This window comes from Betta splendens, chromosome 10, assembly GCF_900634795.4.
Source record: "Betta splendens chromosome 10, fBetSpl5.4, whole genome shotgun sequence".
In the NCBI taxonomy this organism is placed as follows: domain Eukaryota; kingdom Metazoa; phylum Chordata; class Actinopteri; order Anabantiformes; family Osphronemidae; genus Betta; species Betta splendens.
The window spans coordinates 11,834,463-11,853,811 of NC_040890.2; the positions used below are offsets into that span (position 1 = coordinate 11,834,463).

The following is a 19,349-nucleotide window of genomic DNA, read 5'->3' on the forward strand; positions in this document are numbered from 1 at the left end:
AGAGAAGAGAACAACACAAACTCTGACATTTTCATGTGTAAACTGAGTTTGTCTACTTGTAAAAATTTTGTATTATTATTTACATTTTTCCAACCCCGCTTGTATTTCATATAAGCCACACCTAGACATCTTTTTGAAAATAAAATTGTGCAGTACATGCTCACATTGAGATTATAGTGGAGGATCAAGGATGGGTACTGAGAAATTCACCTAGAGATAAAAATCTTAACATTCCCCAGAACAATAGCACACATTGATCTACGAGTTATATCACCTTGAGGTTATCAACTACTTAAAAAGCTGCCCCTGATTTTCATCATAAACCCTGGTCTCACCATCACACCTCAACCGTCTTCCTTACTAAGGACATCTTCCCAATCACTTGTTCTCCCCTTCGCTCCCTCCCCTCATCTCCTTTTCTCCCGCTACACCCAGTGAGTAATGGCGGGAGCAAAGGATAGTGGCAGAGAGCTATAAAAGTGTAATTTGCTCCATTTTCCTCGGGAAACCAAATTCACTTTCTGTCCTGCGTTACAATCTGTTAACATTCAGATGGCCAGCATTGCAGACAGAGCATTACCGCCTACACTCGCTACTAATGACCCTCATGCAGAGTGCACACATACACACATCCGGTAGCCAGGAGAGCAAGGACACAGAAGCTATAAGCGTATAAAGAAGTGTAAAATGTATACGCGAGCATGTGCACTCGCAAACACACAGACTCATTCTAGTTGTAATGGACTGCGAAAGGCCAACGGGGGCGGGGAGGGCTTGGGGGGCCTGGGAGAAGGGAAAGACAGATAGATAGAATAAAAGTCTCTGCAGAAAGGCCAAGAATATTTTATATTAAAATCAAGTCATTTGTTCAATCTCACTTTTTGCTCCTGTTGGCTGCCCTGCAATCATTCCTTTGGTCTAATCAGTCCGCCCTCTAACTCTCTTGTTCATATTCCCTTGCTTTTTCTTCTCCTCTGTGTAAATCTCCTAAACTCTTGTTCCCTTATTCCATCTCTTTGTGTCCTTGTAGACTTCCTCCCTGCCTGTCTCTCTCCTTTCCTAACGTGTCTGACAAATTCTCTCTCTCACACACTCATCTCATCATCCCACCCTCTCAGCAATCCTTTCTCTCCTTCTCTATCCCTCTCCTCCATTTCCACCACTCCTCTCTCAGGGAGCTAATAGCCTCCTCCTTTGTTCTTCAAGAACAGCGGGGAACAATGGCGGAGTGGGGCTTGTCGTTGTGGCAACAGGCATGAGACAAGAGAGCGGGAGGGAGACAAAGAAGACAGACATGGAGAGAAAGAGCAAGCACAGAGGGGATGCTGGTTGTTAGCCGGGCGGCAGGGAAGCGAGCACTGGCTAATTACACTCGTTTCTATGCACACCGCAATTAAACCCTGATGCACACACATACACCGCCTGTGCTCAGAATATCCACCGCCAGAAAAACGCACACACACACGATCTGCAACATAAGACAGAAAAGGAGAAAGAACACAAGAGAGGAGGTAGCATAGAGGCAACAAGAGGAGGCTGGAAAAGAAATAAAAAGAAATGACAAGGAAATACTGTGGCAATTTTAAATCAATGATACTGCTCTCTGAAGTAACAGAGGAAAAGTCCATTAAACGTTTAGCTCCGCCACAATTAGTTTCATCAAATCTATTTAAATAATGTAAATTGTGATTGAGGTGTCTCTCTGACCTCATCCTTTCACATATTCTTCTTCCATAATCTAATATCAGCTAAACAGTTGCTGAACCAGTTGGAACAGAGTTTCAATACTTGATCACATTAATTCTTTCCATCTCTTAGAGAAGCTGTATTCCCCACACTCTGAGTGTACCATTAGTTCATCTCTATTCATCTAATCAGCTCATTCAGCTCATTTCTCCACAGGATCATCACCCACTCTCCAGAGATGAAGTGGTTTAACTTCACACAAATTAACAAAGTTAGATTAGTGGAGGGAATTGATTGAGAGAGAGGTTGAAATTAATGTGGGGGGAGTGAGAAAGATGGATAGGGAGATTTACATCCAGGTCACATTGCGCTGTAGGGTACAACCTATCCTCTGTCTCATAAACATCACTTCTCAGTTTCTTTCATCCTTCCATCCATGCCCCAACACTCTTTCCATTAGCACACGTCTCAGAGAAACATGTTCCACCCTGACTGCCTATCCACTCTATTATTCATGTAGTTCAATGCAAGTGTGCATGTTGCAACTGTCGGGTGTTCATATTAAAAAGCAGAAACGTGTTGCTACTGCTACATGCGTGAAAGCTAATGTGTTGGTCTCATTGCACTCGGTGTCCACAGCAAGAAGCAGCCAAGGAATGAGAACGTGTGTGCACATTCATACCAATAGGCACACAAAAAGCACAATTCCACACGGCAGCATGAACACACATACAAATGTAGAGTGCCAATGAGGCAGATGAGGAGTGAAAGGAGTCACATTAAACAGCCAAACTTGTCCTGTTTCGCTTTCATAGCCCCAGTCCATTTTCATAATCCATTAAAACCACCGCTGAGAAGAGACGGAGACATGGAGAGGGGAAACATGGGAAAGGGGTAGAGAGGGAAGAAGAGACAGAGAGAGAAATGGAAAAGGAGGGAGAGGGGACAAGAAACATTCTCAAAGTAATCTAAAGCTAGTAGATGTATGGGGGTGTGAGGAAACAAGATAAGATGAAGGGAGTGGAGGAGTGAGAGAAGAGAGCTCGTCTCAGAGGCAAGATATGGGAACAGAAAGTGTCTGATAGAGGCACAGACAGATTAGGGAGGTGGATAAAAGAAGATGGGATGCACTGATAAAACAAGTTGGGATGACAGCAAGAGATTAGGAAGATTATTTAGCCGCAAACATTGATTGTGAATATTACAACTGCATGTGGCTTTCTGGATGTGTGCATTGCGCTTGTAGTACTCCATGTTGTGCATTTGTACAGTGGCAAGGGGCAGAAGGTCGTAGCTTTCAGCACCAACAGGCTGATGAGACTTTGGGGCCAAACAGCCTGGGGGCAGAGCTGGCCTTGTTATTTTTACTCTCCCACACACACACACACGCTCACACACAAACACTCGAAACTATCTCAAACACAGACACAACCACTGTAAAAAGCCAAAAACTGAACACTCGAAACTATCTCAAACACAAACACAACCACTGTAAAAAGCCAAAAACTGAACAAAACGATAGTTAATACTGTACGAGACGTAGCGCATGAAAAATAATTTAATTACTTAAATATTTAGAAGACTGAAGTCCATTAGTGAATTTCAATAATTAACGTTGTGTTTAGTTGTGTGCAGTTATAGTTGTTGTAAACACAAGTCAAAGGATTTAACGAGCTGATAGAATCTGTTGTTCCGAGTTGGTTCTGGAAACTTTTAGTCAGCCGAGGATTAAAGCAAGGCTTTTTATGCCTTGGAACTTGCTTCAGGTACATAATCCATCACAGCAAAGGCTATTCCAGCATTTTCCCCTTGGTTGACAAAGTTACGCTACGTGTGAACCTGTGTGTTGTGTTTGCAATCTTTTAAAAACTTACAATAATTAAACAACTGCGAAACTTACAATAGTTTAATTATTGTGTTAATAAGTTATCTTTGTTACATGCATTTTACTGTTTGTCTTCCAGGTTAGATTTCTGGAAAGTGCTGATAAATTAATTAAAATAATTGCATGCCCTAATCAGCAGACAGTTTATAATATGTGTCTTGCAGCAGGTCAAATTAACAGGAAATAGTTACATACATTTAACGTGCAATGAGCTGTGTATGAACAACCATATCTACTAAGACCTGTTTGGTCGTGGGACAGGTAAGAGTTAAAGAACCAGGGGCTAGGGTGCCGAGACATCCTAAATCCTATCTTCCCCGAGTCAGTGGCGTGAAGGCTATCTCACATACACCTGACAGAGACGGAGTGCTGCCAATAGCGCCAGAGGGAACGAGAGAGATGGAGACAGGCAGTTGGAAAGAAATGTGAAAGGAGGGAGTAAGAGACGGCTAAAGAAAGAAGGCAAAATACGAGCGCTTATGCACAGACTTGAAAAGGGAAATGGATGGGTAATGATGAGCACAGTGGTCAGAGGATGACCATTACATGTTTTGTAGCTCATTATAAAAAAACTAACCAGAGAAGTGGAGAGGCAGCATTTTGTATTTGTGTGTTAGTGTGTTACGAAGACTAACAACCAAAAAGGCACCGTGTTACAAAAGCACCAACAGCTCCAGCAGCCACATACTGAAACTTTAATCAGGCATTAATAAAAACAATATCATTACAGTGTGCCTGAGGAACTGTCAACAAATACCTCACTGAATCATGCACACACAAAATTACAGTTGGGGGAAAATGCAATGAGGTTGTTTGGCTGCATGAACATTGGAAAGTCTTACTCAATGTCCGCTCACGTCTTAATTTTTGTTTTGTTAGTGCGTTTTGTTTATTAGGTCCATTTAAAACCCCTGTGTAGCATAAAGCATAAACAGATACTGGGTATAAAAGTTTATACACACTTTTGAAAATGAGAGGCTACATGGGTGTATGAGTGAAGACTGAGAATAGAGTTTCAAGGACAAAGGTAAGCCACTCAGCTCTTGTCTAAAAGCAGAGCTGCTTCTTCATACAGTGAAGGAGCTGAATTTTGAGTCAAGCAATTTGTAAGTAGTGCAGCTACCCACTGTTCAAAGAAATAAAGAGAAACTATGAAAAAAAGGGAAGCCAGACACAAAATGGACATCTAGAGAAGCCCACCTGAATGCTATAGTCATCTTAAAAGAGTAGCAGAGCTATAGAAATCTCTCTAACATGCTTTCTCTCTTTGACAAAGCTAGGCTGGAAAGATGAAAGCACCGAATGAAAGCCTACACTGAACCTTAAAAGACAGGATAATGGTGGCACCGAAAGCAGAGCTAGAAAACAAGTGAGAGGAAGAGACTGGAAGAAGTCATTTTGTGGATCATCCTAAAACATATGAAGGGAAGGAAGCTGAAGAGACAAGGAGTGAGGATGGATTATGAGTGGGAGAGGGCAATAAGCAACACGGACGATAATAAGTGAGGAAAGCAGAGTATGATGGAGGGAGGGAGGACAGGCAGTGAGAAAAAAAAAGAATGAGACATTAATAAAGTCGGAAAAATCTAAGAATTTACTTTTCTTTTTTCCTTACTTGCAAATAATCCATGCCCTACATACACACTCAACAAGAGCCAGTTCTGTGTATGCGCAGGCATGTGAACGGATCACGCACCGATAACATTACACTCCTTAATTCCTAATTAATCCTTCTAAAATGGATTATGGTGCAAAGCATGACAAGGTTGGCTTCCACTCTTTGCCCTGGTGGCTGTGTGTGTGTCGCTTTGCCGTGTTCAGACTTAGGGTCTCAAAAGGCAGCCCTGTCCTCTCAAATGATGTTGGGAAATGAAGCTGTCTGTGGTCCCCTGTCAGACAGATGCACACGTTTGGAGACTCACGATTGTAAGCGAACACACACATACAACAAACAAAAATGCTCATGAATTATTGTGTTTAGAGGCAATAACTCTTAGCATTATTTACACATTTTAACTGAGGACTCACGGGGAATATGTGCTTACTCTAACAGACACTCATCCCCAGACACATGCACTTATCCTGTTTAAAAGCTGCCACACAAACCTTCCCACGTGATCTATTTGACATTACTCTACAGTCTAGGGTAACACTAGAAGGCTGCACACAAATACTTCATTTTCAATTCAATCATTTTACAGTATGTTCTACTGAACCTCTGAAATTAACCTATATCCACTCACCTTTTTTCAAATTTCAAAAGATGCAGGCTCTATGCCACTGCCATGACACACACACACACACACACACACACACACACAACATACTAATACTTGTTATGCTCATACAGTATATGTATTAAAACTATAAATGTGACAGTCACATTGTGTTCACTGTCAAAATCTCATCATGCAACAAAGCATATTCACATTTGGACAGAGGTCTGAGTAAAACACATTTGGACCAGAGTATAAATTAATAGCGTGTAGCATATTGCACTGAGTGGTGCTGGGTGCTCAGTGATGTGTTTGTCGTAGCCTCCATGGTTTAATGAACACAGAAAGGACTGGGGGAGGCTGTGCAATGGATGGATAGGGAGAGGTCACAAAGGGATAGTTGGGAGGAATTAGCATGCTTTCATGCATTCTACGCCTCAGTGGAGCACCACAGGGCTTGTTGATGCCTCTAAGTGCTATGCAGTATTAAGCAGAAAATCTCTAAGGAGGCCGGTGGCATAGTGTATGTGTGCGGTGTGTGCTGACTAACCGCTAACTGTGTACAGTTAAGTACCAAGCCCTGAATAACCTATCTGGGAAACAGACGGGGCAGAGGAGACATTCAGTGGAAAATTGTCGGAAGAGTTGGGTAACACAATGCTTGTTGTGATGTGTTCCATCTCAGAGGGAGGGAAAGAGATTAAAAAAAGCAGAGCAAAGCAGAACGACTGAAAGAAGAGGAAAGGTCTTTGTCCATCCTGAGTGCTTTGTCATGTAGGACACACGTTCTGAATTAGCTTTCTTTATACAAGCACCAGGGTCATCTTCTACAGAAAACCTGCTGACCGTTACCCTGTTCATGGTCTCAGCTCTCTCATGACCTCACACTTTTCTAAGCTGAGCCTCCTCATTTTACCTCACCTGAATCTCCAACCGCTCCATCACTCCAGTCGCTTCATGTCTCCTCACTTGGTTCATTTGTCATTCCTTAATTTCCTCCTTCAGTACTCTCGCTAGTCGTACACAGATCGTTCCTGCCTCCATTCATCGTTCACCAAACCTCATTCATTCTGCGGCGATCTCCTTCACTCTACGCTCAATAACGCCATCAGTCTTCTCGTCTCCTAAACCAAGATTAGTCTCCATCCATCTGTAAACTTTGACAATATCCTCGTCTACTTTTTTTGAGAGATGCACTAGAGTTTTGAAAGTCATATTACTGCTTTATAGACACAACTTGGGAAAAAAATGAAGAAAGTTGCAACAAAAATAATCTAGAAGAAGTGGAAATACTGAACAGTGCTGCTGACAAATACTATTACTTAGGTGTTATTTATATAACTATTGGATTTTCCAAGTAGACGTGCATTTCAGAACGCAAGGTGAACCTGCTGCTCTGATGTTTTCCCCTTTTCTCTGGCAAACAATGCAGTGGCCTTCGTGTTTGTTACTTTCAAATGGCTTCAATCAAGCCACATGCCTGTTATCATCAAACGGGCTCCAGAAATTTGCACTTTCCCATAGTGGAGACAAGCTTTTATCTTTATTGGGTTAGTCAACTACCTTGTGAGCCAATAAACAAGCAACTATGTTTTTAGTAACTTTCTCTTATGAGAGCTGCAGTGCTGCATCAAACGCTAGCCATATTTTTCAAAGCCTGGAAGAAAGAGAAAGCAGTGTGTTTGTACTTCTACTTTGAATACTTTACAGCCTTCAATATCCAGACTTAACCCTAATTTTAGATGCTTACATACATACATACATACATTTAAATGTAAATAGCCAGCACTTGAACCTGCCAATACTTGCTTAGGTTTCATTTGATGATTAGTAGTATTATTAACAATAGTGTTGCTCTTGTTATTGTCTGTCAGGCTAGGGAAAACATCAGAACAAAAATCTACATGAAAGCATAAACTTCAGCTTCGTCAAAAACTTTCCAGAGCAAACTTTAAAAAAATGTTCTTGGGAGAAATCTTTAGAAGTCTCTGGCCTACCACTCAATTCACTGAAACAGACAAGAGTTGCTGCTGATGCCATGCGCATTCCCAATAAGTTCTGAAAGGTTGACTTTTTCCTGTACAGCTACAGCATAACAGCTCCACCAAATAAGACGCTTCAAACCTTCAATACATACAAAACAAAAGACTGTATTGCAAAGAAAGTGAGTCAAAGTAGCTGTGGTATGTGTCACCAGCTTTACCTCATTAAGAATGGTCAAATTTAAGTGTTGGACTGTCTGCTTTAAAAAAAAAAAAAAAAAAAAAAGGTACTCGTCCAGACCTTTGCACAGGCTATCATTTTCAGATCCAGACAAGCTCTTTCAGCCCCTACTGTATAATGATACAACTCCAAAACCAAATCTCTTAGATCAATAGCTAAAGTAGAAACTCTACAACTCTGGTCACACAATGACGAATTACTCATCTGCTTTCCCTTCATCTTTCTTTTACTGTTAGTCCCTGAAACCCTGCTACCATCTCCTGGCTTTGCCAGTCTCACTTTCACCCTGCAGTTAATCTGCTGGGTGGAGTGATGAGCGCTTGGGGAACCGACAAGAAGAAGATGAAGGAGATGAAGGAAGATGGGAATGAGAAGAGGGGGAGTGGGTGGGGAGTGAGAGATGGCCATGCATTATTGAGCATACAGAGTGGAGTTTTTAGGGGATAAATGTGAAAGCATGTTTAGGGACAACCTTTTTCCCCTTCCGCCACCCCCCCACCCCCTTCTCCCTTCGTTCATTCCCTGCTCTCCCTCCAACGTTCCGTTCCCCACGAGAACCGCCACATCTCTTATTCAGTGGGGAAGTTAAAAATTCAAAGCTAAGAGGGAGTAGGTGGAGGGGAGAAGGAGAGAGTACCTGCAAATGGTCAAAATGAAGGAATGTCTTTAGGGAGTTTTCTCAAGTGCTAATCTAGAGAGCTCCTTGCTTTGATTAGGTGCATGTGTAGTGAGGGGTGGGTGGTGGTTGTGGTAAGGGAGTAGGCTGATGGGGCGGATGAATAAAAAGGGAGAGGAGGGTGCAGAAGAGGGTGTACACGTACACTTTAAGCCGTATATTGTAGAGTAGCACACAGCATGGTGAAAAATTAACGTGCCTGCAGGGCGAAGCAGAATCCTCAGCTCACAGAACACAACACATGCAGATACTCTGTAATAGAGCAAGGGTTTCAACATGCAAATACACAAACAGGCTGCTATGAGCACAGACACGAGTTGATAAGGTATGCAGCATAACTGCACTCGCATACAGACAAAATGGCAATACAACTCTAAACTAAGCGGCTGGTACAAGATTAGAATGTGCAGCATGAACTCGGAGTATTATGGGTGTATGGTGTATATGCCACTGGGTTTGCCATACTGCAAACGGCTGTATTCACAACTTTGACCAGGGCAGAGTTTCACCAGAGGATGTGTCTGTGTGTACAGCGTGCAGAAACTGTAGGAAATTGATAGTTTTAATATGTGTAGTTGTGTGAACCCTGAAGATACAGTCTAAGCCTAAAAGCATAAAAGAAAAGATAGTCTAATAGCACCATAATAACTCACTAGCTAGCTAACACCACATCAGTAGCAGCTCAAGGCTACTGTCAAACTACCCAACTCAGATAGAGACTTCGGACTTTAAAGGACACTTTCAAATGTCTCAGTTCCTGCCATCTGTCTTTCCCGTTTATCATTTTAAAGCTTGCTTTATCTTCCACCCAGCGAGTCTTTAGTCATTTTTCTGGTTCAATCCTTCGTCTCTTTTCATAAGAAACCCTTTATCAGACAGAGATAAGAGAAGAGAGATGGGGAAATCGGGAGAGGAAGAGGAGTAGGAAGAAGGAAGATAGGGGTTAATGCTCCGATCTTGTCAGCTTCATCTTTGAAGCTGTTGCTCTTTACCGCTCCATTTTTTATGTATGCTATCAATGACATCAAAGTGGGCTACATCTCGTGTGTGTGTGTGTGTGTGTGTGTGTGTGTGTGTGTGTGTGTGTGTGTGTGTGCGTGTGTGCGTGTGTGCGTGTGTGCGTGTGTGCGTGTGTGACTGCCCTCAGGGACAGGTAGCTAATATTACAAAGTAAGAAACAGCCAACCAGTCAATTTGCATTTGGTAGCAGCTACACTGCAGTTTGAGTGCTCCTTTTATTTCCCCCATTTTCAGGATACATGTTCTCTAATCACATAGGTGGACTCTGCAGCACTTCCTTCCTCCACAACCCACCAAGGCTAAAATTAAAGCATGTTTTTTTCCTACTAAAGGCATCGGCAGCTTCAAAAACAGGTATGTATGCAGATATAAAAAAATGAAGGGGAGGGAAAGAGTATGCCGTTGTTACCAGGAGGGACAAAACAGAAAGGAAGAGTGGGTGGAAGAAGCGTAGGTGTCCACACATATATATCCCTTCATTCCCACATCCTATCATCACTGCTGTTACCTTGCTGGCCTGGGTGACAAGAGCCAGAATCACAGCCACTAAGGACACTTAGCATCTGTAACAAGATTTAGGGCTTATCAGCAAATGCCTCAATTAAACACACACACAGACACACACACACACACACACACACACACACACACACACACACACACACACACACACACAGTTACACACATATTCAACACACAGGTTCTCACGGCTCCTGCTCAACTGTCATATCACTGAAAACATTTAAATGGTAATGGTCTTGGGAAGAGAAATTGGAACGCTGGCTGCCTGGCTGGCTGGACGACTAGCTGGCTGCATGGGAGAGGAGCAAGGAAGGCCTATTCCATTTAAAAACGGGATAATCTCCAGGAAAGAGAAAAGACTGCAAGGAGATTAGGCACACACAGCAGTAATGCTCCACCATGGGTACACTTAGCTCATTTGCATGTAAAACACAGGAGGAGAGAGATGTAACGAGGGAGGCATGGAATGAAGAGAATGAGGGGACAAAAGCAGGCGTTAGTGTGTGTGAGTGTGTGCACTTACATGTGTACACATACAGTAAGTGTATGCGTCTGTTTGGGCATATAAGTGAGCTGCTGCAGTTGGCGGTGCAAGCCAAAGTGAGCACACACACAGACAGACGCACACACATGTTTGAACCTGATAAGGCCTGATGAATGAACAGCGATTTGCAGCTGGTTCTCAACCATAAAGAGATGGTGAATGAGGGAACGTTTGCTATTGCCACATTGCGAATACACAGCAAAGCTTAGAAAGCAAGCAAAGCCAGCCTAACGCACTGCTACTGTTGAGGGCTTAGGAGGTATAGTTAGGATTTAAACTTAAGCAGTGGTATAGATAAACACTTAGATGTACACACAAGCACACATTCCCAAACACTAAATACTTTATTCACATAAGCACTCTTACTGAAAAGCTAGATTTACCACTGTACACAGACTCATCGTGTGGCTATTTGCTGGTGGCAAAAGGTGCTCAGAGAAAATGGGGATTACAAAGATGTACGTAGAGAAATGGCTACATCCCAAAATAGAAAGAATACCACAGAACAGCAGGAAAGAATAGTCCGATTTTTTTGCCATGGCTTTTCGCAGCATTAGTGACCCTTACATTAACCTGCTTCTCTCTCTGCAGCCCTAGACTGAACAGTGCATGATTTATTAACATGCTACTCTGAGCTACAGAAGTAGAAGAATACACAGAAATGTTGCATGTCTAACACATAACACACAAAGTTTTCAAAGCAAACACTAATTTAGCACAAACACACAAGACTACAAATGGTTTTATTGCCTAATGAAGTCTGACTACTCCTCAGTTATCTTCTGTAAATGCTTTATTAGTATTTAAAATAACGCACACACGCACGCACACACACACACACACACACACACACACAGACACACACACACAGACACACACACACACCAATGCTACCAAAACACTGTTGTCTAAAATTATTTCATTAGCAGGAACATTTTGACTCCAAGTTCAAGTCAGTATTCCGTAATAAAAACAAGTCATCAAATGTTGTGAACTCTGTTTAGCAAAAGATGTTATGATCTAATCAAAAACACTGCGCCATAATTCTCCATGCCTCTTGGTCTTTTATTGCTAATATATTACATCTCTCATCCCTTCAAGTGATTGTTTTGCAACTTGAAACAAGCCCCAGGCAAGCTTGCACGCACGCACACACACACACCTACACCCACACAGACACTTTCTTGCTGATTGGTGTCTCATTAAGGTGAAAAGTGAATGGAACACATTCGAGAGAAAACTGAGCAGTCCAAATACACACACGCGAGCGCAAACTCATACCTACAGAGAAGAAAATTGATTTCTTCAGAACACAGGGAGATCAAAAAGCTTATTATAATTGGTTTGTGAATGTGGCTCCGCTCACCCACCCACTCTTCTGAGCACATAGACTGCATGCAGACACAGTTGTAGTAACAAACACGAATTCATCTGCAACCGGCTTATCTTATTTTCGAGGAAGCGGATGTGTTACAAGAAGGTGCTGTTGTGTGTTTAGATGTGTTGTGCAGCAATCCACAGAGGACAACTTCAGAAAGCGCCTGCTTGGGCTGAGCACGATCTCTACCGAAAATAAAAAATGGGGTTGCCATATGACAACAGACCTGGGAAATGCAGACACAGAGGAAGAAAGGGTGCAACGGCTGGAAAAGTGGGATATGAAAATTATCTTCCCATTATGAAGATTAATAATCATATATGCTCCTGGCACTTTTCTCTCCTGAAATCAAATTAATCACCACCGCTCCCCCTAGCCCAGCTTTTCCCTTTGCTCACTCTTCATTTTTTCACCCCACCTCCTCCTCTTTCCCACCCCATCTCTCACTCGCTCTCTTATTCTTTTGCTAATTGGGCTATCTGAGGTGCAGACTTCAAAAGGCACCTGCTATCAAACACAGACCCTGAAAAATGTGAGAAAAGGACAGTTCACATATATATACACACTCCTATTAGATTACCAGTGTATGAATTCTAGCCTCATCACAATCCTCTGGCACAAAAACCTGTGCAGTAAAAGCATCTCATTACACTGACCTATTAACATTATTATTCCACAAAAACGCAATATTAAAGCCCTTCAAAGTGACGAACTAGAACCTGTAGCCTAAAGACGAATGTGGAGATAGGCTTGCCACCTGAAACATTACACAAGACCAACTGCTTTAATTCCTCATCTAAACAATGAAGCTCTGTACTGTTGCAAACAGACCAACAATGGTGAGAGATTCAGATTGTTTTTTTGATAAACTAGACCAAAGACCAAAGTCAGCAGTACAGTACCTTGACTAAAACCTAACCCTAAACATTATGATTGACAGAAATGCATGTTTCTTCATATTTTCATGTTGACAGTGTAGTTTTGTGCTTCCGTGCTGGTAAATAAGATGTTCAGCCACACACTAACTCTACAGTGGCCTTGGCTGCAGTGGGTGTTCACAAGGCAAGTTAGGCAACTTGAAAGAAGAAAGGTGAAAAGTCTGCAGGTAAGGAGGCTACATGAATAAATCAAGTAAAGGCAGTAGTAGTCTGGACATGTTCTATTCTTCCAGACTTAAAAAAACACCACAGTTGAAAACAAGCTAAGTAGACTCAACACAGAAACACATCTTTTCCCAGACAGAAGAAGTGTGTGTGCATCTAAATAGCCAACCTTATATAACATGATTTTGTAAACAGAAAAATTCTGTAACATGATCTGAAATAAGTGTCAAGATGTTGATTCAAGTACATTTTAGTGGCAACATCCAGGACAAAGAAAGTAAAAGGTTTAATTGCCATCTGTGTCATGTGTCTAGGATTGCAGGACATATTTCTTAAAATAAAATCTGGTATGTTTAGTCGACAGGGAGAGAGAAACATGAATACATGGACAGAGCTTAACTAGAGATGTGCCAAAAAAAAATAAATAAATAAAATGTACATAGATAAAGGGCAAAAAATATAAAAACAAGTTCGGTGTGTCTCTTGTGATTACTTCTGCTTTCCCAAGGAGCTTCACAGGTCATCACAACTGACCCTGGTGTGTGCAACTAAGGACGCACTGCTGGACAACTGGCAAAAAGAGTCAGGGAGGGTATGTAGTGGCTGAATGTGATGTCAGTTCTGGGTAACAAGAAATGTGAGGTGCAAATAGGAAGAGAATCAGGTAGAAGACAATGAAGAGCAGCAAGTTAAGCTCCCACACGTGACACATACTGTAATAACATCATTCAGAATAACTTGAGAAGTGTGTTTATGCAAGACAAGCGCAGACAGGGTGAAAGGTCAATCAACATAACCTGGGCTAGATGTTTATTGGATGTGAGTAGATGAGGCTACTACACATAGGCTAAAAAAACACACTTCTCTCTAGTGGAGTCTCCATCCCACATGTACTTAAGCAGTTTCCCTAACTTGTGCATTTAAAAGTACAAATGCTGGAAATCTGACTGCTTGAGTAAAAGTCCTATGTTTCTTTCTCTCCGTACACACACAAACAGGTGTGGGGCTATGAAAAGGCCACAGTGTCTCTATACTCGTCTTTCAGAAAAGGTTATTAGACATCAACGGGAACAGACGGCTGTCTCACCCAATGAGACGGGGTAGCGTGGCTGCACTGGCCAAGAGAGATAAAGGGAGGGGTCAAATTAGGGAGTGACAGAAGGATGTCAGGGGCTTTCCATACAGGTGAATACAGATGGGACAGCTGCCTACGCTGACATTTAACTGACATCAACGGCTAGCGTCAGCCACATGTGTATGCAGACTTCTGTTTATGTATATGACATGAGCCGGAGCCTGTGTGTGTGCCGAGATCAAATCTGAAGGTCAGACGGAATTATATACACACCCACACGCCATCTGAGTTCTCGGGCCTCGGCAATGGTATGAATATGGAGGAGTTAGACCAGAAGGCTCTGTGACACTGGGACAAGGTGATAGGATTGGACAGGTGTGTGTGTATATGTTTTTGTTTGAGATAGTGTACACCCATGTGTCAGCGCATTGTGCCAGGACAGCAGGTGGCTAGTCAAAGGACATCAATGACCTTCTCCTTATCCCTCCCCTCTATCCACATCCCTTTGTCCATGTCTCCCCTTTTCCCCAAATCCCAATACATCTTACAAAGCAGTGAATGCTCTTTGCACATGTCACGCACACATCAGGATGATGAACGTGCGCATAAAAACAGGTCTGGGTGGTTTATACATAAAAACGAAAACATTCCAGACAAATGTAAATGTATGATGCGTCCTCCAAGCAGAGGAAGGTTAGAATTAGGGCTGCCGAAATTAATTATTTTAGTCACAAAGAACCTACCAATTAGTTCAGCGATTAATTGAGGAACTTTTTTGTCTGTTACTGATGTTGTGTAATTATGTATTATGAATTATGCACACACACTTGTATGTAAGATTACTGTGCCAATTTCACTCAGCATTCTCGAGATTTTCTCCTGTGATCCTAAATGTTTAAAATAACATGAGTTATTGAGGAGAGCTACTTTGGTCTTACAACAACTGCACACATTTTCAATGTCCTGTCAGTCACAATGTGCGACCGTGATAATCGTCAGTGAAAATTCCTGACTCAAATTCTGTTCCGATTGAGTTTCTTGAGGAATCCTTTCAGTCCCTAGTGAAAATAGCTGGAGGAAATGTGTGATAAGAACAAAATGTAAGTGTGGGCATACTTCTTACCTTTAGAGGCTGATGGAAGCAGAGCAGGACAAGTAAAATATACATGGAGTTAGACAAAAGGAGCAGGGATGTCACAGAAATGAGAGAGAGAAACTGGTTAGAATGTAAAATACAACATAACAACATAAGCAGCTTGAAAAAAATACACACTCCACCAACTCACTCTTTGTCTGTGAGGAGAAGGTCAAGGTGAGTTTGGCAAAGAGTTCATCATTTTCAAACTGATCCTCTTTTGACTGGACCCAGAAGCTGTTCTCAGAGAGATCCTGAGGTCCGATCTAATAGAATGAATGCCAGCAAGTACAGAAAGAGAAAGAAGGAACAGAGGGAGACAAAATGAGAAATATGTATTGGATGTGTTGGATAACCGTATCATCAAATTGACTACATTTTCCAAAAATGTCCATCTGTGCACCTGGCAGACAATGAGATGAACAAATAAAGTAGTCAAGAGAACAAAAGAAACAGCAGGGCTGTAAAAGGAAGAGGCAGGAGTATGGTAGTAAAGGGAGGGGAGGAGGATGGAGGAATGAACAAAGACACAAAGAAGAGAGGAAGAGTAGGAAACAAGTAGTCATTTTCTCTAATCTTCACACGGTCTCTACTACAAAGCATCTTGTGCTTCAGAGCTTCACAAAGAATAAAATAAAGGGAGAGTTCCACTTTTTACTCCCTCCCTTCATTCTTTCCTTATTTAGGTGCTTTTTTCATATCCCTGTCTTTGCCTTGTGTTGGTGTCTATCTTTATTTTGGTCCCAAATAACTTTGTATGCAGCTCCTCCACTTATCCTTCCCATCAAGGGAGAAGAGAACAACCACATCAAATGGAGAGAGTGAGTGAAAAAGCATTGGTAGTGAATTTACAGATATTAGACCTTTCAATATGGACAAAGCCTCAGGGAAGGGAGCGTAGGATGGAGAAGACAGAGAGGAGGGAAAGGAAATGTGATATGAGGATGAGCTGAAGAAGCAAAAGAGAAAGCCAGAGCACACAAAAAGAGGATGAGACCAAGTCAGAAAAAGTTAATTTAAATTACAAAAGAACACTGTCCTTTCTAGCAGCAATTTAATTATCTTTCTGTGGCGCAGTTAAAAGAAGAAGGCTTATTAAAAAGCAATTTCTGTGACATTCTCATCGAGAGACGCAGGAAGAAAGAGAGAGAGAAAGCATCAGCTAAATGTTGATGAAGTCTGCTGCAGCCATTAAACAGTAGCTTTAGGCTAAAGAGAGACAGAGTTTTGATGTTTCAACCATCACAGATGAGGGAGTAGGAAAGAGAATTAAGCACATAGCCATGACATACAAGTTTGCAAGTTACAGGTCATTTCATCCCTTGCACAAAAATATGTAATTGTAGAACTCAGTCAAGTGAATTGCACTGATACACTGATTGTACTGATACTATACTTAACTATGCACAACATGACTGACCTTGCTCCAATTAGCTCTTTTCAGTTGGACCTCAGGTTTATATTCTTTCTTGGGCTTGAGCCCATAAGGCAGAGACGGTGCTGCATTAACCCAGCCCCCCATGGCAAAGGGTGGAGGTGGAGGCATGCCTGGCCCTGGCGGAGGAGGAGGGATCCCAGGACCACCAGGTGGTGGTGGTGGGGGTGGAGGCCCCATGCCAGGTAAGGGGGGAGGGGGTGGAGGCCCCATGCCAGGTAAAGGTGGAGGGGGTGGAGGCCCCATGCCAGGTAAAGGTGGAGGGGGTGGAGGCCCCATGCCAGGTAAAGGTGGAGGGGGTGGTGGAGGTACTGACATGCCTGGCAAAGGAGGTGGTGGAGGAGGAGGAGGAACGGAGGTAGCGTGACCTGGTAGGGGAGGAGGAGGTGGGGGGATATGTGCACCTAAATGGCCTGGTAAAGGCGGTGGTGGAGGGGGCGGGGGAATATTTGCATTCTGGCCAGGAAGAGGTGGAGCAGGGGGCGGAGGGGGCAAACCGGGTGTTGGCACAGGAACAGTAACCGTGACAACTTTAGTCTTCGCTTCTTCCAGATCCTTAGACAGTGTGGCATTCTGTAGGGAAGCAACAACACAGTATGTTATTTTACTGTCTGACATTAATCTGGGGCCACCTATTGTAGTTTTCCCTGAACCCCAATTTGCATCATCTGTCAAATGACTAAATATGAACATGGATAACATCTTATCTAATCCTGCAGACTCATAATTTACAAGTCATAACGTGATTCTTGTTTGCTAGCAATTATTGTATAGACTTAATTTCCAGCATTTCCAATAAATAGGCATGACAACAGAATGATTACATTTGAGTGAAAGAAAAACAAAAGATGGAAAAAGAGTCACACAGAGAGGGATTAAAGTCTGGGTAGGCTCGAATTTGGGGAGAGATGGGAAGAGAATGGAGGATGCGGCACAGAGAGGAAACTTAGCAGGGGGGAATTAAGCCCAGAGAGGAATTCAAAAGAAAAAGTTTTACAAGAGAAGACAAACTTTTACATTACAAGAGAGTGAAATCAATTTTTTACTTTTACAATAATGGGAAATATTGATTAAAGTATTTACATCAGTGGAGACACCAATTCTTGAAATAAACTGTCTAAGCCATATCCACTAGGATACGGTTCTACTACTATGAGACAAGACCAGTTTAAATGGAGCTTCAGTATACGGTCTTTAAAAGCACAGATATTGAGACAAGTTTCACTGTAAGTATTCTTAGGCGAGTAAAGTGTAAACTGCATGTGAATGTGTATTCTATGCACCCTAACAAATTGTTTGTGTTGATTTCCAAAAGAAGACAGTAAGACACATACAGTGCCTTGAAGGCAGCCTTTCTTAGTGAGGCAGCAGATGAAGAATTGGGCACAGCATCACACAGGGGGACAGTGAGAGATCTCTACATGTGAAGAAATCTTTGATGGGCAGTGCCTCAAACACACAGAAAGTGAGCCATCTTGGTTTGAGTAGCTTGTTTGATGCCTGGCTTGTGATACTGTTGATGCTTTGGATAACTGTGTGTGCATATGCATGTGTGTTTGGGCTTTTGTGTGGCGAGAAGATGACTCTGCTGGCATCAGCCACTTTGGATGAAGCTCATTTTGGAAGCTGCTTAGTTCTCTTACTGACAGAGAGAATACACACGGACATCTTCATGCGGTACGAGCGCACATGCATAGAGGCAGACGGTTCTAGGTCAGATGGTGTGTTTGTGAGCTTGGGTGTCACTGTGAGGAAGAGTCCAGCTGGTGTGGCAGCAGGATACTGACAGCTAAACAATCTTTATCTTTGCCTCTTTACTGTATGACTACAAACACATACACTCACACACACACACCCACACTTGTCTTTGTCTAAAAAAAATTATTCAGCCCAAGTCCATCCCTTCAGTTTCTTCATTATTTAGTTTTAATATTCCTATTCCTACTTTCTATGTTTCCAGTAAGTCGAGAGGATTTGGTTTATTAGCCCAATATCCTTCTAGTGGTTTTTTCAATGCCACACTAGCAGTTTGCTAATTAATTCAGGGCCAATTGCTCCTGTATTTGTATGGATGGGTATAGACGTTGAAGCCTGAATACATGTTAAAAGATTCTGCATTTCTAGGACTTGTAGGTGACTAGAAATGAGATTCAGTTGTCTGTCTCACCCAGTCCCCTGTTCTAATCCAGTCTTGATTGTATTATACTGATTATGGCATGAAGCTCTCGTGGAGGAGCTGTGCTAACTCTGGGCTGTGAGAGTGTACCTGCTCTTTCAGGGTGCTCAGTTGTTGTTGTAGTCCCTGGATCTCCTTCTCTTTCTCCTGCTTAGAAGAGGCCAGCTGTTCCTTTTCTTGGCTCAGGTCCTGCAGCTTCTGCTCATAGTCACCCTCCAGTTTCTTCAGCCCCACCTGCAACTCTTGGCGCGCCATCAACTCTGCATCGAGCTAAT

The 19,349-nt window shown here is 42.4% G+C and overlaps 1 protein-coding gene across 3 annotated transcripts in view; it reads right to left on the bottom strand.

The window, feature by feature from the left end:
- LOC114863982 (protein diaphanous homolog 1) overlaps window positions 1-19,349 on the bottom strand; it is a 68,981-nt gene that overhangs the window by 29,444 nt on the left and 20,188 nt on the right. For all 3 annotated transcript variants that reach the window (XM_055512359.1, XM_055512360.1, XM_055512358.1), the window contains 3 exons: window positions 19,165-19,344; window positions 16,884-17,471; window positions 15,615-15,729 (listed from right to left, as the gene is read on the bottom strand). In XM_055512359.1, the coding sequence (XP_055368334.1) occupies window positions 15,615-15,729; window positions 16,884-17,471; window positions 19,165-19,344 (883 nt within the window). The remainder of the gene's footprint in view (window positions 1-15,614; window positions 15,730-16,883; window positions 17,472-19,164; window positions 19,345-19,349) is intronic.